The 25,172-nt window shown below is 47.2% G+C and overlaps 2 protein-coding genes across 2 annotated transcripts; one reads left to right on the plus strand and one right to left on the minus strand.

The window, feature by feature from the left end:
- Positions 1–2,024: 2,024 nt before the first annotated feature.
- PSMB11 (proteasome subunit beta 11) lies at positions 2,025–2,828 on the minus strand. The gene has a single exon (XM_070954467.1). It carries the CDS (start codon positions 2,826–2,828, stop codon positions 2,025–2,027), a length of 804 nt encoding a protein of 267 aa, XP_070810568.1.
- An 8,582-nt stretch (positions 2,829–11,410) lies between these two features.
- Positions 11,411–24,953, plus strand: PSMB5 (proteasome 20S subunit beta 5). Its single transcript, XM_070953962.1, has 3 exons — positions 11,411–11,609; positions 12,620–12,926; positions 24,465–24,953. The coding sequence occupies exons 1-3, from the start codon at positions 11,427–11,429 to the stop codon at positions 24,761–24,763; spliced, it is 789 nt and encodes a 262-aa protein (XP_070810063.1). The 5' UTR covers positions 11,411–11,426; the 3' UTR covers positions 24,764–24,953.
- The last annotated feature ends 219 nt before the right edge of the window (positions 24,954–25,172 follow it).

Here is a 25,172-nt window from a genome sequence, read left to right on the forward strand (position 1 = left end):
AGTCCAACCCCCTGCCTCCATAGTCTCCATAGTCTCCACACAAGGAGACCTGTACTAGGGATTCGAACCGCCAAACTGCCGACCTTCCTGATCGACAAGCTCCGTGTCTTAGCCACTGAGCCATCTAGTCGGGCGACTAGTTTGTGCGAGCTTCCGTAATAAACTAACTAGCTAACTAACCCGGGTCGGCACGAACTAAACTGAGTGTGCGAAGCCAACCTTTGCTGGTTTGGTCAGCTGATGGTCTGGAGTGGCAGCATCCGGCATCTTCAGTCCCGTTGGAGGGTATCTAAAGATCCCCGATTCACACAAAGTGAGGACCCCGTGAGCCACTGGTGAAATGCTCCCGGTTCGGACCGGATCACCCGATCTGGTAGCGATGGCGGTGGGTGGTTCGGAGAACCGGTAGCAAAAATCCCTGCGTTCCCCCCGCCCCCCATGCCCTGCTGAGCCGCACGATCATCAGAGGCTTTTTTTTTTTTAACTTTTAAAAGCATTTTTTCTACAGCCTCTTCCGACGAAAAAATGCTTTTAAAAGTAAAAAAAAAAAAGCCTCTGATGATCGCGCGGCTGAGCTGGGATTCTCAGAGGCTTTTCAAAGCATTTTTTAAAAAGCCTCTCTGACGAACCCAGCTGAGTTGCCTGATCGGCAGAGGCTTTTCAAAGCATTTTTTAAAAAGCCTCTCTGACCATCCCAGCTGAGTTGCCTGATCGTCAGAGAGGCTTTTCAAAGCATTTTTTAAAAAGCCTCTCTGACGATCCCAGCTGAGTTGCCTGATCGGCAGAGGCTTTTCAAAGCATTTTTTAAAAAGCCTCTCTGACGATCCCAGCTGAGTTGCCTGATCGTCAGAGAGGCTTTTCAAAGCATTTTTTAAAAAGCCTCTCTGACCATCCCAGCTGAGTTGCCTGATCGGCAGAGAGGCTTTTCAAAGCATTTTTTAAAAAGCCTCTCTGACAATCCCAGCTGAGTTGCCTGATCGGCAGAGGCTTTTCAAAGCATTTTTTAAAAAAGCCTCTCTGACGATCCCAGCTGAGTTGCCTGATCGGCAGAGAGGCTTTTCAAAGCATTTTTTAAAAAGCCTCTCTGACAATCCCAGCTGAGTTGCCTGATCGGCAGAGGCTTTTCAAAGCATTTTTTAAAAAAGCCTCTCTGACGATCCCAGCTGAGTTGCCTGATCGGCAGAGGCTTTTCAAAGCATTTTTTAAAAAGCCTCTCTGACAATCCCAGCTGAGTTGCCTGATCGGCAGAGAGGCTTTTCAAAGCATTTTTTAAAAAAGCCTCTCTGACGATCCCAGCTGAGTTGCCTGACAGGCAGAGGCTTTTCAAAGTATTAGAAAAAATGCTTTGAAAAGTTTATTTTTAAAAAAGTTGGCCACGCCCACCCAGTCACATTAACCCCCCCCAAGCCACACCCACAGAACCGGTACTAACAAATTTTACATTTCACCCCTGCCGTGAGCCCATCTTCTCCCAACCAGCATTCAGAGGTAGGTGACTTACTTGCCCCGTAACCCGGTTTGACTGACTGATCTTGCCCCGGGTTTCCTTAGTTTATGGCAGGACTCAGAACCAGCATGGCCTGTCCTCTATCCTAGTTTATACTGGCCTCCGGCTTCCTGTAATGGATGCGACGTGGCCATCTGTTCCTTTCCGACATTGCCTAGTCTATCTTATGTGAGGTCATGCTGGTTTACGTCGGCTCAAGCCGGGGGCTTGTGTCGATTATTCCCCGCCATGTTGGTTAATGATTTCATTTTTGGAGACCCCCGCGATTCCTTCAAATGGATCCCTCTTGGATCTGGAACCGAAGAAAAGAGGCCAGGCTGATATTGCTCAAGCTGGTTTATTTTGCACCCTTCCCCACCTGACAATCAATCTGTGGCGTTCTCCGTGCTAGAACGGTGGTATCGAACGATGGCTTTCTCAATCAAAATAGATCGTGGTTGCTGCTAAAGGGTTACAGAATAACAGTTGGAAGGGAACTCGGAGGTCTTCTACCCAACCCAAGCAGAAAAGATGGGTGTTAGTTGATCTCTTCGTGGGGATCCTTTCCACCGTCTCCATCCTCTTCAGCACGGAACTCCAAACCACGATAAACCTGACTCAGATCTTCCCGCGACACGCAGACCCACCCGTTGGGCCGGACGTGGTAGAGATCCACGTTGCCGCCAGAATAGGCGTCTCGGTGGGCAGCGTGAGCCACCGCTTGGCGAGCCAGCCAGAACGCCTCCGCCCGGGGTAGATCATACCGATAGGTGCCATCCAGCACACCGTAGGCGTAAGTCGATCCGGACCCCACAGCCAAAACGTCGCCGGAAAAACGGGTCCCGTCGCTGTAGACGTAGTGCAAGCCGGGTCCCTGGCGATCCCAACCGCAGAGCAAAGTGGCCACGCAGAGATCCTTCTGGGCGCATCCCCGCAGCATGAGAGCGAGGAGCTTGGCTGCCCCGGCCACGCTGGGCTGCTGCCCTTCTGAAAGGTGCCTCAGGCGGAGCGCACAACGTAGAAGACGCAGCCAGGTAGCGCAGTCGGCCGAAGTCCCCGACGTGGTTGCCAGAAGATGTTGGTGCAGCGTGATAACTTTGCGGGAAGACGGGTCGGATACCAGACCCGCGCAGGAAGAGCGAGTGTCCGCTGCCACCACCACCCCATGGCTGCAGCGGAAAGCCAGCGTGGTGGTGCCGTGGGACAGCAGGAAGGGACGGGGCACCTCGGGCCCACCGGGTGACGGCTGAAGCCAACGAGGCGCCTGCGAACGGTCCCTCTTGCTGACAACGTCCTGGAGAGCCATTTGACAAGAAACTAGAAAGCGAGGGGAGGAGAGCATTTAAAGGATGAGCCCTTTACTCGGATGCGGAGAGGGGGGCCCAGGTCAACTGGAGGAGGAAGAGGGGAGGGTGAAGCGGAGGAGGTAAGGATTATATTTCTTGGGACGCGAAGCAAGATTTGAGAGAAGAAACAGTTTTATGTTACACGCGTTGGAGAGCAGGTCTGGGCCCGTGTCAGGTGCTCAATTCTCTCTCAAAAGGGGACATTTAGATGTTTTCTTCGAAACGGGGTGGAATTTGATGCCGTGGCCTATCTCAGGCCCCAGCTTCAAACTTTCCTAAAGAGTGGTAGAGTGCGCCTTCCTTTGGTTTTGAATTCGGGACTTCTGCATCCCAAGCAGTCTTACAAAAACGCGCTGGTGTGGGAAGAGAGGCATAAAAATTCGTCTCGAAGGATAGTCTCGGCAACCAAGGCCGATAACCCAGTACAGAGAGTCCTCTACTTACAAACAGTTCATTTAGTCATCATAATTGTTTAACGACCCTATAATCCCATGCGGGTGTGGAGTTTGGGCAACTGAATGGAGCTAGCAGAGTGTTTTTTTACTGGCCGGATGCCCTTCCTCTCACCAATGCGGAGTTTTGTTCAGCAGATATATATTCTCATTGGGCCCAGAGAGAGAGAAATATCCGTCTCTACCTAGGATCGAACTCACAGCCTCCTGACTGTGAGGTGAGAGCTCCACCTCTAGGCCACCGCACCACTCCACGAACAGTTCATTTAGTGACCGTGCGAAATTATGACGGCGCTGGAAAAAAGGACTTAGGACCAGGGGTGGGATTCAAAAATTTTAGAAACTGCCCAGTTGCTGGGTGGGCGTGGCCTGCACCACAGTGGGGGAGGGGCATTTTTGCCCTCCCCAAGCTCCGGAGGTTTATGTTGAGCCTCCGGGAGGGTGAAAATGGCCTCCCCCAGGACTCCAGAGGCCCTCCGGAGGCCGGAAACGGGCCTGTTTCCAGACTTCTGGAACATCCAGGAAGCCCGTTTTTCGCCCTCCCAGAGCCTCTGCACGGGCGCTACACTTACCTGGCATCCAAAACGGGCCGCATGGAGATTCCTGGAAAGGGCGGGGAGGGGCGGGTGGGGCCAGTCAGTCCTTGCAACAACCGGTTCGGCGAACCAGGTATAAAATTAGCATCTGGTTCGCTGGCTGAACCGGCTGAATCCTACTCCTGCTTAGGACTGGTTTTTTTTACCCTAACCCAGGGGTCTTCAACCTTAAACACTCAAAGAGCCATTTGGACCCATTTCCCACAAAAAAAGAAAACACCGGGAGCCACAAAACTCTTCCCGTGCCTGACTATTTTTTGAGCGGCCTCAAGATTAGCATATGTAGTTGAATTAAACGTTCTGTTTTCTTCTGAAACTTTTCTTTTCTTGGATTTATCCATGATTGGCCTGCCGAGGGTCGAAAAGCTTAATAAATTGTGCGTTGGTGAGTGTCGCAATTTGGCAGTTGTGACGCATATTTTGAGTGACAGGGAGCCGCAGCAGAGGGATGAAAGAGCCACCTGTGGCTCCAGAGCCGCGGATTGCTGATTCCTGCCCTAACCCTTTGGGATAGGAGCTGAGCAAAACATAAGACAAAGAAAGAAGCTCTCTTTTGTTCCAAGGGTGTCTTTGATTGGCACCCACTGCTGAAGTGACAAGCTCCCCCTTGGCAAGGACGGGGGGGAAATAACTTTATTTTTTACTCTTGGGATTCCTGGAGAGATGCTGTTTTTAGGACAATCTCTCTTGAGCAGCTGCGTTTTGGTACCCAAGATACCTTCGCTGCACGCTGCATTCAATGTCGTTTTTGGGTTACTTGTCCTGGAATACAAGGACAGGACAAAATGAATGGCGAATAAGAACACCTTAATTCAGGTTTGACTTTCCCTGCGGCCGAGACTGGTGTTCCCAACCTAAAAATGGCTTGTCCTTTCTCCAAGGTTATTCCTCACTTTGTCCCTTCCTCGCCTGCCCCCAAAAACGATGCTATCTTGCTAACAGCTGTCAGTCTTTCTTAACCGTGCATCCTCTGCGGGGATGGGGGAAGGGATGCTGAATTGTCTCCACGCCATCCCAGCCGTGTCCGTCCTTCCCGAGATTGGGAAACAAGAATCTCAAGAGCGCTACGAGCGAGCAAGAAAAGAAGTGTACGTGCCACAGATGTGCCGGAGGTGTTATCCGGATAACAGCTGGGGACTGTCTTTACACACTTCATTGGCGCTCCAAAATCCCGTGGAGATTCTCTTTGAATTTATTCTAATTTACTTCTCGAGCGGTTTAACTTCAGGGCAAACCCTTCCAAGTACTGAGCATTATTTTGGTTGCGATCTTGGGAAAAGTTGTGACGCTTGTTCCAGATGTTGGAAATTGGAAAAATTTGGGGTTCCAACTCGAGCTGGGGGGGGGTTTGAGCGAGCAAGCATAAACTCGAGATCCAGACAGTTGTGAGGAAAGAAGTAATATTTATTTCCCGTAAGCAACCCGTTTGACTTTAAGGGCAACTGCAGAGAAATGGGGTACGGCGACAGATTTTTCACGGCTGGGGTGTGGAAGTGTCTATGGGCTGATTTTAGGGTGACACTTGAGGAGCGTTTGTATGTCTGTGTATATGTGTTTGTTCTTGTGAACATTCCGTTCCACTGGGAAACCTAATTTAATTAACTCTTATTTGTGTTTACAGACCTTATCCTTTGATATGTGGATTGGGGGGGTTGAGGAAGTTCGCGTAAAAGATTTTCCTCCATTTTGCGATTTTTAACTTGATTAACTCAGTTTCATCTTGACTGTCAGTTATCTAGTGGGGACGCTGATTCTCCGTCCGTTGGGGATTCTATTAATGTTTTAAGGGAAGATGGAAGCAGCATGAAGAATAAAATATATTTTGATATTAAACTTCCCACAGGGTCAAAGAGAAAGAGAAGTCTAGAGACTTGAAGTGGTTATTTTAGTTCTTCCAGTTCCATCTTTTGGAAAAAAAAAAGTTAGATTATTATTACAGATAGTAATAACACTATCTGTATATAGTATTATTACTATCTGTAATAATACTATAGTATAAGAGCCTGGTAGTACAGTGGACTAAAGCACTGTTATTAACATCTGCTGCTTGCAATTACTGCAAGTTCAAATCTCACCAGGCTCAAGGTTGACTCAGCCTTCCATCCTTTCAAAGGTAGGTAAATTGAGGACCCAGATTGTGGGGGCAATAAGCTGACTTTGTAAAAATATACAAAAGTATGAAGGCTATTGCTTAACGCATTGTAAGCCGCCCTGAGTCTCTGGAGAAGGGCGGCATATAAATTAAAGCAAAAAAAAAAAAAAAAAAGTCCTCGACGTACAACCAGAATTGAGCCCAACATTTAGGTTGCTAAGCAAAGTCATTTGTTAAGTGAGTTTGGCCTCATTTTACGACCTTTCTTGCCTCCGTTGTTAAGCGAATCATGGCAGCGGTGAAGTTAGCTCCACGGTTGTTAAGTGAATCTGGTTTACCCCACTGACCTTGCTCGTCCGAAGTTTGCAAGAGGGGGAAATTGCGTGATCGCAGGACACTTCAACTGTCATAATTTAATTTTATTTATTATTATTTATTTTATTATTTCAATTTGTATACTGCCCTACTCCCAAAGGACTCAGGGCGGTGAACAGCCATAGAATAAAACATATAAATATAAAATTTAAAATAAAGTAAAACGAATTAAATAATTTGGCTGAAAATTTAAAACCCCAATAATTTAAAACCAAATTTAAAATTTCCATTTAAAAGGGGGAAAAAACTTAGGTCAGGCCAGCTTGATGAAATAAGAACGTCTCGAGCGCGTGACGGAAGGGACGCAGATCCGGGATCCTCCGTATCTCCGGGGGGAGCTCGTTCCAGATAGTAGGTGCCCCCACAAAGAAGTCTCTCCCCCTGGGGGCCGCCAGTTGACATTGTTTGGCCGACGGCACCCGGAGGAGCCCCTCTCTATGGGAGCGTACTGGTTGGTAGGAGGCTATTGGTGGTAGCAGGCGGTCCCATAAATAACCAGGCCCTAAGCCATGGAGCGCTCTAAAGGTGATTACCAAAACCTTGAAGTGCACTCGGAAGACCACCGGGAGCCAGTGCAGCTCGTGCAGGAGAGGTGTTACATGGGAGCGCCACGTCGCTCCCATCACCACCCGCGCGGCCGCACTCTGCGCCAGTTGGAGCCTCCAAGTGCTCCTCAAGGGGAGCCCCATGTAGAGAGCGTTACAATAGTCCAGACGGGAGGTGACGAGGGCATGAGTGACCGTGCGTAGGGAGTCCCGATCTAGAAAGGGACACAACTGGTGGATCAGGCGAACCTGATGAAAAATCCTCCCGGTCACGGCCGTCAAGTGCTCTTCTAAAGACAGCCGCGAATCCAGGAGGACACCCAAGTTGCGAGCCCTTTCCGTGGGGGCCAATTTAATTTAATTTAATTAATCATATTTCTATGCCACCCAACTCCCAAGGAACTCTGGGTGGCTTACAACAAAAATAATACAAACAATGAACATAATTTAAAAAAAAAAACATTATAAAAGCATTTTAAAAACATTAAAAACACATGCACACCATCCATGGCCGGATCTCGTCAGATCGCAAAGCGAGATCAATGGCCCCAGGCCTGCCGGAAAAGCCAGGTCTTCACCGCTTTCCGGAAGGCCAATAGGGTGGAGGTAATCCGGACCTCAGGAGCTAACTGGTTCCAAAGAGCTGGGGCAGCCACAGAGAAGGCCCTCCCCCGCGGGCCCGCCAGCCGGCATTGTTTAGCTGACGGGACCCGGAGGCGAGTCGGTGGCTAATGTGAGTTTGAATTCGGAACACGTGACTGTGGGGATACTGCAATAGTTATGAGTGGGAACAATGGCCATAGGTCACTTTTTTTTTCCAGTCATGTTGAATGGTCACTAAATGAACCAATGGAACGGCTTCCCGCCAGAAGTTATGGGTGCTCCACCAGTGGAGGTTTTAAGAGGAGATCGAACAGCCATTTGTCTGAAATCAGAGGTGGTATTCAGCCGGTTCGGAACAGTTTCAAGCGAATTAGTAGCGGCGACTGCGGGTGCCTGCCTACCCGCCCTGCCGTAATGCCGCCCTATTTCGCCACGTTTTCGAAACCGGGAGCATGCGTGGAAGCCCTGGCCCATGTGCGAAAGGCGCACACGCGACGTGAGCTGTGAAATCCACCGCTGTCTGAAATGATGTAGGGCAGTGATGGCTAACCTTTATGCCATCACGTGCCAGGAGGGGGGGGAGAAGGGGCGCTGCGCGCATGCGTGCCCACACCCATAATTCTATGCGCCCTACCCCCACGCATGGGCGCACCGGTCCTACCAGAAGTTGACAAACGAGCCGTTTCCGGCCTCCGAGGGGCTGAGGAAGGCGGTTTTCGCCCTCCCCCAAGCTCCTAGAAAGGCTCTGGAGGCTGGGGAGAGCGAAAAACGGGACTTCTGGCCCCACCGGAAGTTGGCAAACGGGCCATTTCCGGGCCTCCGAGGGGCTGAGGAAGGCTGTTTTCGCCCTCCCCAAGCTCCTAGAAAGGCTCTGGCAGCTGGGGAGAGTGAAAAACGGGACTTCTGGCCCAACCGGAAGTTGGCAAACGGGCTGTTTCCGGCCTCCAGAGGACCTCCGGGGGTGAGGAAGACTGTTTTCGCCCTCCTCAGGCTCCTAGAAAGGCTCTGGAGGCTGGGGAGAGCGAAAAACGGGACTTCTGGCCCCACCGGAAGTTGGCAAATGGGCCATTTCCGGGCTTCCGAGGGGCTGGGGAAGGCCGTTTTCGCCCTCCCCAAGCTCCTAGAAAGGCTCTGGAGGCTGGGGAGAGCACAAAACGGGACTTCTGGCTCCACCGGAAGTTGGCAAACGGGCTATTTCCGACCTCCAGAGGGCCTCCGGGGGTGAGGAAAACTGTTTTCACCCTCCTCAGGCTCCTAGAAAGGCTCTGGAGGCTGGGGAGAGAGAAAAACGGGCCTTCCCCACCCCCTCACCCCCCGAGGCCCTCCGGAGGCAGGAAACAGTCTGTTTCCCTACTTCCGGTGAGCCCAGAAGGCCCGAAAATCAGCTGGCCGGCACGCACGCGCGCGCCAGAGCTGAATTCGCGTGCCTACCGATATGGCTATGCGTGCCACCTGTGGCACGCATGCCATATGTTCGCCATCACGGATGTAGGATCTCCTGCTTGAGCAGGGGGTTGGACTAGAAGACCTCCGAGGTCCCTTCCAACACTGCCATTCTCTGATTCTGAAAGTCAAGGAGTACCTGTACAGTAATTCAAAAGGGGAGCCCCTTCCAAACTTAGTGGAATTGGCGCTGATTCGTTCCCCCAGTTCCATGGGCCAAATGCCATTCATTCCTTGATCATTTTTTTAAAGAAGATTAAAGAGGTATACGAAAGCCAGGTAGAGGGGAATAAACAGGAACAAAAGCAAAATAAATAAATAAAATAAAATAACATAAAAAGCTATTTTCAGTAGAGAGACGAGAGATCACAAATCTTCAGAGACACCTTCCCATGGAGAATGCTCAGCACATCAGCATGGAAGCGAAAACTATTACCACCGCACTAAAGCTTTCTACAGATATAAAATCGGAATTGAATTTCCTTTTTTTTTTTTTCTGCGGGAAAGAAGGTAAGTGCTCTGGGAGGTCCTTGGAGGGTTTCCATCCATGCAAGTACTAACCTGGCCTGATGTGGCTTCGCTTTGTAAAAAAAAAATAAACGAAATTCATTTTATAGATCTAAAAAAAAAAAAAATACAAAAAGAAACCGTACAAAAGCACGCAAAAACGTGTAGCAACACAAAACATCACAAACAGCCAAGGGGAAAAGAACCATTAACAGAAGAACAGTGTGCATATGTGTATATCTCCGTCCGTCCGTCTATCTATCTATGCCGTCTGTCTCTATCTATCTCTATCTATCTCTCTATCTCTCTATCATCTATCTATCTAATCTCTGCCATCTGTCTGTCTGTCTGTCTATCTATCTATATAATCTTTATCTCTGCCATCTGTCTGTCTGTCTATCGATCAATTGATCTAATCTTTGTCATCTGTCTATCTATCTTATCTATCTATCTAATCTCTGCCGTCTGTCTGCCTGTATATCTATCTAATCTCTGCCGTCTGTCTGTATATCTATCTATCTATCTAATCTCTGCCGTCTGTCTGTCTATCTATCTACCAACCTACCTATCTACCTAATCTGTCTGTCTGTCTATCTATCTATCTATCTATCTATCTATCTATCTATCTATCTATCTATTTTATCTATCTAATCTCTGCCGTCTGTCTGCCTGTCTATCTACCTACCTAATCTGTCTATTTTATCTATCTAATCTCTGCCATCTGTCTATCTATCTAATCTCTGCAGTCTGTCTGTCTGTCTGTCTATCTACCTACCTACCTAATCTCTGTCTTCTGTCTATCTATCTACCATCTATCTATCTAATCTCTGTCATCTGTCTATCATCTATCTATCTATCTATCTATCTATCATCTATAATCTATGTATCTATCATCTATTATCTTTCTATCTATCAATCTATCATCTATTATCTTTCTTTCTCTATCTATCTTCTATTATCTATCTATCATCTATTATCTTTCTGTCTGTCTGTCTGTCTATCTATCTATCTATCATCTATTATCTTTCTATCTATCTATCTATCATCTATCTATTTATCTATCTATCATCTATTTGTCTATCTAATCTCTGTCATCTGTCTGTCTGTCTGTCTATTTTCCATTCAATCATGTCTGATTCTTGAAGACTGTCTGGACATGTCTTTGCACTTTTTCTTGCCAAGTTTTTTTTAAAGTGGTTTGCCGTTGCCTCCTTTGTTGGGCTCAGCAAGTGACCCGCCTGAGGTCACCCAGCTGGCTCGGTACCCAAGGCAGGATTACAACTCATTGTCTCCTGTGTCTAGACCCCGATACCTTAACCACTACCCCCAAACTGCCTCTTGTGTGAACGTTACAGTATGGATTTGCTATTTTTATATTTGTACCCTATGCCATCATGAGGCAGTGAGTTCCTCGGGAGAACCTCTGTGCGTGGCACAGATTGCATCCTGCAGAAGTCAAAACGGACTCCTTTTGGGTTATTTACTTCCCTAACGTGGAATAAATTTAGATTTCAACAATGATCTTTCTTTCTTTCTTTCTTTCTTTCTTTCTTTCTTTCTTTCTTTCTTTCTTTCTTTCTTTCTTTCTTTTCCTTCCTTCCTTCCTTCCTTCCTTCCTTCCTTCCTTCCTTTCTTCCTTTCTTTCTTTCTTTCTTTCTTTCTTTCCTGTTGTTTCCCTTCCCAGCACTCACAAAGCATCACTCCCTTCGGGCGGACCAACCGGCTGGGCAACCTCATCCTTGCCCTCCTCCAACATGGCGTCCCCCATTGTTATCCAAGGCCGTTAAATCATGCGCCGAAGCTAAACCTTGCCCTCATCCAACATGGGCGTCTCCATTGTTATCCAAAAACAGCGCGCAGTCGCGTCTTTTTTGCGACACGACGCGGTCTCTTGCCCTCACCCAACATGGCGGCCGGCGTCTATATAGCCCGGAGGCCGTAAGCGGCTTTCCTGAGTCACGGTGAGTTGCCCTCACTTAATATGGCGCTGGCCAGTTTGTTGGAGCCTCAACTCCCCTCGAATGGGCCCGGTTTTTTCGGCTCGGGCCCTCGCGGCGGGGCGAAAATGTCCGGGGACCTGGCGTTGGCCGCCCCTTACGCCGGGCTGACGGCGGGCGACGCCAAAATCGAGCTGGAACACGGGACCACCACCCTGGCTTTCAAGGTAGGCCGGCGGCGGGGGGAGCAAGGTAGACTTGAGAGTAGCTGGAGGCTCTACGGAGCTGGTGAGGGCTGCCCAGAGGACGGGAAAGCCACGCAGGGCAGGGAAACCTCGCTGAGCTTCCACAAAGGCCCCAAAATCATGCTTTTTTTTTTTTTTTTTAAATTTCATTCCTCTTGCGCTATTTTTTACAGGTAGTCCTCCGATTTACGACCACAACGAGCCCCCCTCCTGCGCTATTTTTGCAGGTAGTCCTCGATTTACGACCACAACGGAGCCCCCAAAGCTGCTGTTGATTGAGATCTTGATTGGGTTTTGTCCTATTTTACAACCTACCTTGCCGCAGTTGTTATGTGAATCGCTCTAGCCGATAAGTTAGGTACCTGGTTGTTAAGTGAAACCTGGTTTTTTCCCCCCATGGACTTGGCTTGTCAGAAGGTCGCAAAAGCCACGGTCGTAAGGATGAACCGGTTGCCGAGACTTCTGGATTATGATCATTGGGGATGCGACAAAGGTCGTAAGTGTGAAAAAACGGTCACGAGTCACTTTTTTTCCGGTGCCGTTGTAACTTTGAATGGTCGCTAATGAACTGTTGTAAGTTGAGGACTACTTGTACAGTCCTGGGTCGGAGGGCGGTGGTTAATTGCACTTTGAAGGTGTCTTTTAATAGTCCTCGATTTATGACCACCATTGAGCCTAAGATCTCGTATGGTCCCATACAACAAATACTATGTTTCAGTTACCAAACAGCCCTCATTGGCTGACCTGTTGCTGTGCCCTATTCCAGTTCATGAATATACTCTGACAGTTACTACCTTTGGCCAATTTAACAATTGCGGCCATTCGCTTAACGACGGTGTCAAAGGAGCTTGTAAAAGGGGACGAAGCTCGCTCAACGGTCTCCCTTAGCGATGGGAGTTTGGGGCTCGTTTGTGGCCGTAAGTCGGAAGTCCGCCCCGTAGATTTGACGTACTTTTTGATCTTCGGTGGTCTCTCTTGCTTGCTTTCACCAGTTCCAGCATGGTGTGATTGTGGCGGCGGATTCACGATCGACGGCTGGCGTGTACGTGGCTTCGCAGACGGTCAAAAAAATCATTGAGATTAACCCTTACCTGCTGGGCACCATGGCTGGCGGGGCGGCGGACTGCAGCTTCTGGGAACGGCTCCTCGCCCGGCAGTGTCGTATTTACGAACTCCGCAACAAGGAGAGGATTTCGGTGGCGGCTGCCTCCAAGCTCTTGGCCAATATGGTGTACCAGTATAAAGGCATGGGCCTCTCCATGGGCACCATGATCTGCGGCTGGGACAAGAGAGGACCAGGTGAGGAAAATTTACCTCTTTCTTTTGTAGATTAATGAGGGGGGAAAAATTTGAATTTCAACAGTGGTAGAATCAGCTTGCAGCGTAACAAAATGGACAAAATTGACGGCCTGAATGCTTTCTGAATGCGCTGTGCATTTCATTTATTATTGGATTTGTATCATCGTCTTTAACGACCCCGTAATCCCCTTGCGGGGTAGAATCTGGGCGACTGAATGGAGCTGATCTGTCCCCGTCCACACACACACACAAACACAGCCAGCCGAGGGTTAAGAAAGTACTTGGCACGCACACAGGTCGTTATCTCAAACTTGGCAGCAATATAATCACCGTCTGCCAAGAGCTTTTACTGCAACAGATAACATAAAATTACATACGCATTGCAAATAGTCCAGCAAAACAAAATCCCTTTCGGCAGCTTCAGACGTTGTTCAAGTGACTAGCCAAAGTTTGTTTTTGTTCGTCACGGAGTTTTACCAGCCACCACCCTCTCTTATATAGTCTCTGGGGTGTGGTCCAGTGACTCAGTTCTAATCCCTAGCACGCCTCCTTAACTGCTGCAACCGTTTATCACGCCTTCGTTGGCATGCATCCAGGAATGACAGCTCTCCTTCGCTCTCATCCGAGACACCTGGCTCCTGGCTAATCTCCTCTCCCTCGGCCGGCACCTGAGACAGTGCCAGAGGGGAGGGGCCTGGAGAGGGAGGCCTGGCTGACTCCTCTTCCTCATGTTCAGAGCTTTCTTCCTCCGATGAGATAGGCTCAGAGGGCGGGGCCACAACAGGAGCTGAGTGTTTCCTGGCTGGAAGCCTTTCCTGTTGCCAATGCGGAGTTACATTCAGCAGATATATTCTCATCGTGTCCAGAGAGAAATATCTGCCTCTATCTAGGATTGAACTCTCAGCCTCCTGATTGTGAGGCGAGAGGCTCCACCTCTGGGCCACCGCACCACTATATTATTGGATTTGTGTCAGTGGTGAAATCCAAATTTTTTTAGTACTGGTTCTGTGGGCGTGGCTTGGTGGGCGTGGCAGGGGAAGGATACTGCAAAATCTCCATTCTTCCTTTCACTCCTGGGCGGAAGGATACTGTAAAATCCCCAATCCCTCCCCACTCGGGGGCCAGCCAGAGGTGGTATTTGCCAGTTCTCTGAACTACTCAAAATTTCCGCTACCGGTTCTCCGAACTGCTCAAAATTTCCACTACCGGTTCTCGGAACTACTCAAAATTTCCACTACCGGTTCTCTGAACTACTCAAAATTTCCGCTACCGGTTCTCCGAACTGCTCAAAATTTCCAATACCGGTTCTCTGAACTACTCAAAATTTCCACTACCGGTTCGCCGAACTACTCAAAATCTCCGGTACCGGTTCTCCGAACTACTCAAAATCTCCGCTACCGGTTCTCCGAACTGCTCAAAATTTCCGCTACCGGTTCTCCGAACTGCTCAAAATTTCCACTAGCGGTTCTCCAGAACCTGTCAGAACCACCTGGATTTCACCCCTGATTTATATCCTTTTTTTCCAAAAATCTATAATTCAAGAGAGTGGACATGTTTAATCCCGCCTCCTGTTTTCTCTACCACAACAACCCTGTGAGGTCGGGGTGAGAGAGAGAGAGAACTGGCCCAACTGGTTTTCATGCCTAAGGCAGGACTAAAAATTAATGTTCCAGTTTCTAAGCCAGCGCTTACAGACTGTTATCAAATTGCCTTTTTTTGCATTTATGTTTTTTTTTAAATCCAGCTCTTTAAAATATCTTTTTTGGGAATTTAATGCTTTTCCGTTCTTCCTTTTGCTTGGAGTTTACCTTCTCCAAACCATATGTTAAGTTGTTTCCAAAGGTGCTTTTTCAAGAGGCAACTGGACTTTCTGGTTTTTCTTTGAAGACGTGAGAGCTGAAGAAGCTCCTTGAATGAGAAGCGAAACGTCTTCAAAGAAAAACACATAACGGCTCTGGTGTCCGTTATTCTCTTGGCTTGCTCGGCGTGCACGATTAGCCACGCAATATTTCCCTGCATAATTTTTCACAGAAGCGGAGCCAGGAGTTCTGTGGGCCAAGTGGAATTGTCCAGTGGTCCCTTGGAAAAATTACATCCAGTATGTTGGTTTCTTGGATGACCGAGGCTTACTGAGTCATTACAAGACACAATTAGTCCCAAAAAAACCTATTTTATTGTAACAGCTGAGAAGGGGTTTTGCCGGGACCAAGATTCTGCTTGTGTTGTGGTCCACCAGCAGCCTGCGGAGCTGGCAGCAGAGTCGGACAGTGAGGAGGCTGGGGAGGAACATGGGGCCAGTCCTGGACTCTGGGGAAGGCCTGGACGAGGGCTCTGTGTCAGAGGCAGAGATGGGGCCAGGGCCATCTGGGATGCATGGACTCCGAAGCCCCCAGAGTCGGACAGCAGAGAGGCAGAGGAACAGGAGGAGCCTGTTCCTAGTGCACGGATGCGCAGAGCTACCAGAAGGCAAGAGCAGCTAAAGCTAAAGGGACGACTCAGGAGTAAGGCCAGGAGATGATTGGCCCCTCCCATAAGGCTTAAAAGAGAAACAAAGGCACTTGGGGCCTTTTGCAGGAAAGCAACGTTGCTAACTCGGTTTCCAGTCGGCATCTCTTGTTTGTTTCTGAATTCCGTGGGGCTTTGCCAAGTAAGGCCTTTGGCAGGGTGTCAAAGAAGATAAAGGTTGGTGATTATCCCGAAGGACTTGTTTTGCAACTAACTGGGACTCAGCTGGGAATGAACGTCATTTTATTTACACGACGTGTGAATTCCTTTCATTCACAGTCGGCAAGGCCTGTCCAAACAGTCTTTCAAAGGAATATTTATCAACACAGACCTTATCTCGCTTGGAAAACTGCCATGTAAATAGTTTCTAAACGCAGGGCAAGGCAAAACTTGGCACAGAGTCTCTGAGAATCACAGACAGATCTTCCCACTCTTGAAACGACCGATCGAATGAATTGTTTCCTGCAAAAGCCCCCTCCCCATTCGCTCCTCTTTTGTTTCCTCTGGGAGGGGCCAATCACCTCCAAGGTGTGGCTTTACTCCCAAGTTGACCCTGCTTTCTGAGTTGTTCTTGTCTTCTGGCAGCTCTGCACATGCGCACACTGGGAACGGGCTCCAGCTGTTCCTCTGCCTCACTGCTGTCTAGCTCCCTCTCTGCCTCCGACGCAGAGCCCTCGTCCGAGCTCTCCCCAGGCCCCAGGACTGACCCATGTTCCTCTCCAACCTCCTCACTGTCCGACTCTGCTGCCAGCTCTGCTGGCTACCGGCAAGCCACAACAAGTTGTAGCTTCAATCTGCTAGACCACTTTGGCTGGTTTCTGCCAGCTAATCTGGATCGGATCAGGATGGGAGGCTATAAGTCCGTGATGGTGAACCTATGGCACGTGTGCCACAGGTGGCAGGCGGAGCCATATTGGTGGGCACGCGAGCGTTGCCCTAGCTCAGCTCCAGCACGCATGTATGCGCTGCTCAGCTGATTTTCGGGCCTTCTGGGCCCACCAGAAGTTGGCAAACGGGCTGTTTCCAGCCTCCGGAGGGCCTATGGGAGGATGGGGAAGGCTGTTTTTGCCCTCCCCAGGCTCCTGGAAAGCCTCTGGAGCCTGGGGAGGACAAAAAATGTGCCATCAGATGCCAAAAGCGGGAGGAGCACGCGGGGGTTGTGTGCACATGCGCGGGGGGCAGGGCGCATAGAATTATGGGTGTGGGCACGCATACGTGTGACCACCCCGCACTCCCCCCGCTTATGGCACGCGATGGCAAAAGGGTTAGCCATCACTGCTATAAGTAGTCCTCAGCTTACAACCTCAACGGAGTCCCAACATTTCGGTTGCTGAGCGAGACATTTGTTAAGTGACTTTTATCCCATTTTACGACCTTTCTTGCCATGGTTGCTAAGTGAATCGCTGCGGTTGTTAAGGGAGTCGCGTGGTTGTTAAGTGAATCTGGCTTTCCCCACGGACTTTTGCTTGTCCGGATGGTGATGACATGACCCTGGGACGCTGGAGCTGTCATAAAGATGAGTCAGTTGGCAAGCATCTGAATTTTGACCAAATGATCTTGGGAATGTTGCAGCGGTCGTAAGTGTGAAAAACGGTCATAGGTTATCCTCAACAACAGTTCGTTTTAGGGACTGTTCCAAGTTACAACGGCATCAGAAAAAGTGACTTGCAACCGTTTTTCACACTTAACGACCGTTGCAACAGCCCCCCCCCCCCCCCCGGTCCTGTAATCAAAATTTAGCTGCTTGGCAAGTGGTTCACATTTATGACGGTTGCCGGGTCCCGGGGTCATCCTTCCGACATGCAAAGTCAACAGGGAAGGCAGATTCACGTAACAGCCATGTAACTAACTTAACTTGCAGCGATTCACTTTAAAAACTGTGGGAAGAAATGGGACAAAATTCACTTAACAAATGTCTCGCTTAGCAATTTAGAAGCTAAATAGCCATTAGAATAGAATGGATTGGAAGGGAAGGGAAGGGAATGGAGGGGAGGAAAGAGGAAATAAGAATTGGAGAATTATTAGAGGAGAACTGGAGAATTTGAATAGAATTTGAATAAGAATAGAATTTGAATAGAATTATTTGAATAGAAATATTGGAATAGAATTAGAAGAGAATTATTGGAATAGAATTAGAAGAGAATAGATTTGGAATGGAATAGAATTATTGGAATGGAATTATTGGAATAGAATTATTGAAATAGAATTAGAATTGGAATGGAAGAATGGAATGGAGGGGAGAGAATAATTGGAGAATTATTAGAGGAGAATTGGAGAATTATTAGAGAGTTTGAATAGAATTATTGGAATCGAAATATTGGAATAGAATTAGAAGAGAATAGATTTGGAATGGAATAGAATTATTGGAATGGAATTATTGGGATAGAATTATTGGAATAGAATTAGAGAATTATTGGAATAGAATTAAAATTATTGGAATAGAATTAGAAGAGAATTATTAGAAGAGAATTAGAAGAGAATTATTAGAAGAGAATTAGAAGAGAATTATTGGAATAGAATTAGAAGAGAATTATTGGAATAGAATTAGAAGAGAATAGATTTGGAATGGAATAGAATTATTGGAATGGAATTATTGGAATAGAATTAGAAGACAATTAGAATTGGAATTGGAATGGAAGAATGGAATGGAATAGAGGAGGGGAGAGAATAATTGGATAATTATTAGAGGAGAATTGGTGAACTATTAGAGAATTTGAATAGAATTATTAGAATAGAAGAAAATTAGAATTGGAATGGAATGGAAGAATAGAATGGAATGGAATAGAGGAGAGAGGAGAATTGGAGAATTATTAGAGGAGAATTTGAATAGAATTTGAATAGAATTAGAAGAAGACGAGAATTGGAAATGGAATGGAATGGAATGGAATAGAAATAGAAATAGAAATAGAAATAGAAATAGAATAGAAATAGAATAACAACTTTCTTGTCACTTTGAATGTATATTGATCAGCATACATTTAAATGAAATAGAATAGAATTCTTTATTGGCCAAGTGTGATTGGACACACAAGGAATTTGTCTTAGGTGCATATTCTCTCAGTGTGCATAAGGAGAACATTCATCAAGAATAAAAAGATAAAACACTTAATGATAGTCGAGCTTACTAACAAGCTATCATATTGTACTAAGAAACAAATAAAAACAATATAAATTGAAAGATACACGCACCATGGTTATAGTAATAAGTGGGAAGAGATAGATACTAGTAAGGAAGAGAAGAAGAATAGTAATGCAGTAAATAGTAAACAATTTGACAGCATTGTGGGAATTAGTTGTTAAGTAGAGTGATGGAGTTCGGGGAAAAAACCGTTTTTGTGTCTAGTTGTTCTGGTGTGCAGTGCCCTATAGCGTCGTTTTGAGGGTAGACGTTGAAACAATTTATGTCCAGGATGTGAGGGGTCTGTAGATATTTTCACAGCCCTCTTTTTGACTGGTGCCGTATACAAGTCCCCAATGGAAGGCAGGTTGGTACTAATTGGATAGTAATTTTTCTGCAGTTCTAATTATCCATCGACGTCTGTGTCTGTCTTGTTGGGTTGCAGAGCCAAACCAGACAGTGATGGACGTGCAGATGACAGACTCAATCATTCCTCTGTAGAACTGGATCAGCAACTCTTTGGGCAGTTTGAGCTCCCTGAGTTGGCGCAGATGTGCAATCCAGCTAGTTGTATCCAGCTCTCAAAGGTGTTCTGTCCCCAACTACACTCACACACACCAACAGACGTTCAAGAGTTAAAGACCAAATCAGCTGGCAAAATCCTTTTCCTTATAATAACGGAACTTGGCAACAACCTAGTGGCTGCCTGCCAAGAGTTTATTATTTACGAAGAGGAAAGATAACTTCTCCCCACTTCTGATACATCAAAAGAAACAGCTCAATAATTACGGAGTTAATCAAGTCCAGAGATAATCCAGCAAAGTCTATAGCAAAAGTCCGGCAGTGCAGAATGGCGTGGAAGCTTTCAGCTTTGTTCGTCACAAGGTGTGACTGGCCACCACGCTCCCTTTTATATCCTGTGGGGTGTGGTCCAGTGACTCAGCCTAATCTCGGGCACAACTTTTCTTCTGTTGCGCACGCTTATCTCTGCGACGCTGGCGTGGATCCAGCCAAGACTCATTACCCTCATCACTGTCCATCTGTGGCTGCGTGGACGTACTTGCCCCGGCCCTATCTCTTGCCCTTCGGCGGACACCGAAGGCATTGCCAGAGAGGAGGGTCCTGGAGAGGGAGGCCTTGCCAACTCCTCTCCTTCACTCTCGGAATCCTCTCCTGCCGATGACACAGGCTCAGGTAACGGAGCCACAACAAACGGGTCACCCTCTTTCCAATATAATGGGACAAAATTCACTTTACAACTGTCTCGCTCAGCAGGACAAGCTTTGGGCCCAATTTGTAATAATAATAATAACAGTAACAGAGCTTGAAGGGACCTTGGAGGTCATCTAGTCCAACCCTCTGCTCAGGCAGGAGACCTAGGGATTCTAACCGCTGAACTGCCGACCTTTCTGATCGACAAGCTTGGCGTGTTAGCCACTGAAAATCATGCTGAAAATTGGAGATTTAAAACTCCTAGCATTAATATATATGTATATTACCAGATTTGAAATAGTAATGTTGTGGCTCCGTTACCTGAGCCTATGTCATCGGCAGGAGAGGACTCCGAGAGTGAAGGACAGGAGTTGGCAAGGCCTCCCTCTCCAGGACCCTCCTCTCTGGCAATGCCTTCGATGTCCGCCGAAGGGCAAGAGATAGGGCCGGGTCCAAGCACATCCACGCAGCCACAGATGGACAGTGATGAGGGTAATGAGTCTTGGCTGGATCCTCAGCAGCGTCGAAGAGATAAGCGCGCGCAACAGAAGAAAAGGTGTGCCAGAGATTAAGCTGAGTCACTGGACCACACCCCACAGGGTATAAAAGGGGGTGAGGTGACCATTCAGACTCTGTGACGGACAAAACTAACTACTATCGAGTCACATTGCATCTTTGGAAACAACATTATCAGCCTTGGATTTATTTTACGAACTGGACAATTCTTGACTGTGTGTATTTTGTTTATTGAGTAAAGTTCTTGGCAAGCAGCTACTGGGTTGCTGCCAAGCTTCTTATCGGAAGAATTGGTTGTCTGCCAGTTTATTTAATCCCCAGCTGTCTGTTTGTGTGCGTGTGTGAGATGGGGACAGAACAAGTAATGGCAGTTGCTGCAAAAGACCCCTTGCATAAGCCTGATGGTGGCAGATGAGATTCTGCCGAAACGTTGCCTAACTGCTCTCAATCTTACACGGGAGAAGACCCGAATACACCAAGACTTGCATACCTGTACCCATGAAAATCTACGCAAACAATATGTGTGTGTGTGTTGTGTGTGTGTATATATATATATATATATATATATATATATATATATATATATATATATATATATATATATATATATATATATATGTTTTTCCTCTAGCCAGGTTTTCCCTACGTAACCAAGATTTTTCTTACGTAGGGAAAACCTGGCTAGAGGAAAAACACACATAAACCCTACGAAGAAGTAAGATATATATATATATATATATATATATATATATATATATATGTAGATCTTTGGTTATTCGGGTCTTCTCCCACGTAAAATTGGAAGTGTCTTGGCGACGTTTCGACGAAGTCTCATTCGTCATCTTCAGGCTGGTGTTCTCGGCTTCACATTGCTCCTGGAAGCACGAAGCCGAGAACACCAGCCTGAAGATGACGAATGAGACTTCGTCGAAACGTCGCCAAGACACTTCCAATTTTACGTGGGAGAAGACCCGAATAACCAAAGACCTACATATATATATATATATATATATATATATGGGTGTTTTGCAAGGTTATTGAGAGAGAGAGCTGTGATTTGAGGCTGATTCTTATCTTACAATTTGCCTTTTTATTTCTTTTTTTTTCCCCAGAGCAGAATGCCAACACGTTAATGGAGACTTCACAGTTTTATTTATTTAGTCATCTTTATCTTAACGCCGTAAATTCGAGGCACGCAGCTCGGTTTTTGCAAAGTATGCGGTGTTTGCCGCCGCGACGCATAGCTTTTTCCCCTGCACTTGGGGCTGTGCCACAGCTTGGCAAGAGATAACCCAGAAGCCCGAAAACCCTTCGGGCTGTTGTGTTATCATTGTGGTTCTGTACTCTTGTGCTGATTCTGCTCGGCTGGGCAGCTTTGCCGTCGTCCTGAGGGAAGCGGGGGGGGGGGGGAAAGCTATAAATCTCAGTTTAAATTACCCGTTGCCTGAAGGGTTTTTCCGCGGTCCCCGAAGCCCCTCTCTAGAAATTCTCCGAGCGTTTTGTGTAAATAGATCCGTTTCCATTAACTCTGGGGATCAAGCTGGCTGGTGCTTGAGAGAAATGTCACCAAATGTACGTGGTGGATGGCGGTTAAGGTTCTGAAATAACATGGCGAGAATGAATTTCTGCCGAAGTACCTGAACGGGAAGCAAATAAATTTTGGAGTGGGAGATCAATCATAGGCATGGTCTTGCTCCCTCTCCTCCTCCCTGTGCTGTAGGGTGGTTCTTCCAAGCTTAAGTGTTTCTCCACCTCAGCGATTTTAAGACAGGTGGACTTCAAGTCCCAGAATTCCCCAGCCGGCCATCTTCTCTCGAAGCCCTTCATTGGTTCCCTATAAATACAATACGGGGTCTCTCTCTCTTTTCTCTCTCTCTCTTGTCTTGGTCTCTTTCTCTCTCTGTCTCTTTCTCTTTCTGTGTGTGTGTCTCTGTCTATGTCTTGCTTTCTCTCTGTGTCTCTGTTTCACTGTGTGTCTGTCTGTCTCTCCCTCTCTCCTGTCTGTCTCTCTTTCTCGTCTGTCTCTCTCTCTCTCTCTCTCTCTCTCTCTCTCTCTCTCTCTCTCTCTGTCACTCTTTTTCTTTGTCTCTTTCTGTGTCTGTCTCTCTCCTGTCTGTCTGTCTCTCCCTCTCTCCTGTCTGTCTCTCTTTCTCGTCTGTCTGTCTCTCTCTCTCTCTCACACACTCTTTTTCTTTGTCTCTTTCTGTGTCTGTCTCTCTCCTGTCTGTCTGTCTCTCTCTTCTCTCTCTTTCTCTGTCTCTTTCTCTCCTGTCTCTCTCTGACTCTCTTTCTGTCTGTCTCTCTCATCTGTCTCTCTCTTTCACTGTGTCTTTCTCCTATCTCTCTCTCTCTGTGTCTCTCTCTCTGACTGTTTCTCTCTCTCTTTCTGTCTCTCTCTTTCACTGTGTCTTTCTCCTATCTCTCTCTCTGTCTCTCTCCTGTCTCTCTCTCTGACTGTATTTTTCTCTCTCTCTCTTTCTGTTTCTCTCATCTGTGTCTCTCTGTTTCACTGTGTCTGTCTCTCTCCCATCTGTCTCTGTCTTTCTCTGTCTCTCTCTCTTTCTTTCTGTCTCTCTCATCTGTCTCTCTCTGTTTCACTGTGTCTGTCTCTCTCTCCTGCCTCTGTCTCTCTCTGTCTGTCTCTCTGTGTGTATCTGTGTCTCTTTCTCTTTCTGTCTCTCTCCTATCTCTCTCTCTGTATCTCTCTCTCTGTCTCTGTCTCTTTCTCTCTGTCTCTGTCTCTCTCCCCTCCCCCTCCATCCCTACAAATCTGTTCCAATTTTGAAGCCCTCTATGGATTTTTATTTGAATAACCCCGTAATTCTCTTTCCTTGTATTCTCTTGAAACGGTTTCTTTGAAGACCTACCCATCTGTTTACACTATGGCTTACTCCCTGTAGACAGCGCAGCTCTGCTGCTTCGATGGTTGTGGTATGATTTCTTAGCAAAGGTTTAGAATAAAAGGCCGGGAAACAACTTCGAAGAATTCCCCTTCCTCCTCCCCCTTCACCTTCCTCTCCTCCTTCCTCTCCCTCTTCCTTTCCTTCCCCTTCCTCTTCTCCCCTTTCTACTACTACTCTTTCTCTTCTTTTCTTCCTCCTTTTTCCTCTTTTTCTTTCTCCTTCTCTTCTTCCCCTTCTCTTCCTCCTCCTCCTGTTCTTTTTCCTTTTTCTCTTTTTCTTTCTCCTCCTCCCACTTCACCTTCCTCTCCTCCTTCCTCTCCCTCTTCCTTTCCTTCCCCTTCCTCTTCTCCCCTTTCTACTACTACTCTTTCTCTTCTTTTCCTCTTCCTTTTTCCTCTTTTTCTTTCTCCTCCTCCTCTTCTTCCCCTTCTCTTCCTCCTCCTGCTGTTCTTTTTCCTTTTTCTCTTTTTCTTTCTCCTCTTCTTCCCCTTCTCCTCCTCCTCCTCCCGCTTTCCTCCTGCTTTTTCCTCCCCCTTCTTCTCCTCCTCCTCCTTCCTCCTCCTCCTATTTGGGAGGGCTAAATGGCGTGCAACATGCCAAGGTAGGAATATAAGCAGCGCCGTGCTGGAGGGGATCTCCCAGCAACCTGCCCTCACAGTAGCCAAATGTGATTGGACACACCAGGAATCTGTCTTCGGTGCATAAGCTCTCATTGTACACGAAAGCTATGGCGTGATAAATCATGATCACAGTCATCATAAAAATACATTTCATCATAAATCACAAGATACCACACTTTGTGATAGTCATAGGATACTAAATAAGCAATCGGCAACAGTCACAGAGTTGGAAGGGACCTTGGAGATCATCTAGTCCAACCTCCTGTTCACACCGTACTAGGAATTCGAATCGCCGAACAACCGACCTTTCTGATCGACAAGCTCAGTCTCTTAGCCACTGAGCCACCTAGTCAATCAACGTAAATCGCACCAGGAAACTAAATAAAACAATATAAATCGTAAAGATCCAAGCAACAAAGTTACAGTCAAAAGGAGATAGGTAGTAGGAAAGACGAAAAGAAGAATATTAATACAGACTCTGTATTTTAAGGTGGTAAAATTCGGAGAAACTCAGCAGATTTCAAGCAGAAAGCATGTTTAACCTAATTAAAACCTTTTAATTTTTTTTTTAGAAAGAATGCCACATACCTAACTATGATTAAGGCCATTATAGAAACATTACGGTCGATTCCGTTAACCCTGGTTTCCTTGCCCTTTCTTTCAGGTCTGTATTACGTGGACAGCGAAGGGAACCGTATCTCGGGAACCGTGTTCTCGGTGGGCTCCGGTTCCGTCTACGCCTACGGGGTGATGGATCGCGGCTACTCACACGACCTCTCGGTGGAAGACGCCTACGATCTGGCCCGCCGAGCGATCTATCAAGCCACGTACCGTGATGCTTACTCGGGTGGCTCGGTCAACCTGTACCACGTCCGCTCGGACGGCTGGATCCACGTCTCCAGCGACGACGTCTCTGAACTGCGAGAATTGTTCGTCGACACGTCCGCAGAAGCCGTGGCTTGAAAAAGTGGACTGAAAGGGGCGGGGCGGTGGGGGCAGCAGGCTCTACAAAGGGGTGTATTTTCAAAACCGTCAAGAAGCGAAATTGTAACTCCGACTGTTAGCAGAGGCCGCAAGTCGTTGAAGACGTCTTGACCAGTGTTTTATGTAATAAAATGTCCGGTTTCTTCGGAATTAAACTTTGCTTGTCCAAGCTGTTTGGTGTTCTCATTGGAAGAAAGGGAAAGTGAGTGGTGCGGTGGCCTAGAGGTGGAACATTCGCCTCACGATCAGGTGGCTGTGAGTTTGATCCTGGGTAGAGGCAGATATTGATCTCTCTAGGCACAATGAGGATATATCTGCTGAACAAAACTCCACATTGGCAACAGGAAGGGCATCTGGCCAGTAAATGCTCTGCTAGCTCCATTCAGTT

This window comes from Pituophis catenifer, unplaced genomic scaffold (assembly GCF_029215685.1).
Source record: "Pituophis catenifer annectens isolate HBS135680 unplaced genomic scaffold, rPitCat1.0.hap2 SCAF_15, whole genome shotgun sequence".
NCBI lineage: Eukaryota > Metazoa > Chordata > Lepidosauria > Squamata > Colubridae > Pituophis > Pituophis catenifer.

Bases quoted from the DNA above. Each gene is read 5' to 3' on its own strand.
- PSMB11 (XM_070954467.1), bottom strand. From the start codon at position 2,828: ATGCTCTCCTCCCCTCGCTTTCTAGTTTCTTGTCAAATGGCTCTCCAG.
- PSMB5 (XM_070953962.1), top strand. From the start codon at position 11,427: ATGGCGCTGGCCAGTTTGTTGGAGCCTCAACTCCCCTCGAATGGGCCC. The intron at 11,610-12,619 runs GTAGGCCGGCGG...TGCTTTCACCAG, and splicing joins CCACCACCCTGGCTTTCAAG to TTCCAGCATGGTGTGATTGT. The intron at 12,927-24,464 runs GTGAGGAAAATT...CCTTTCTTTCAG, and splicing joins CTGGGACAAGAGAGGACCAG to GTCTGTATTACGTGGACAGC.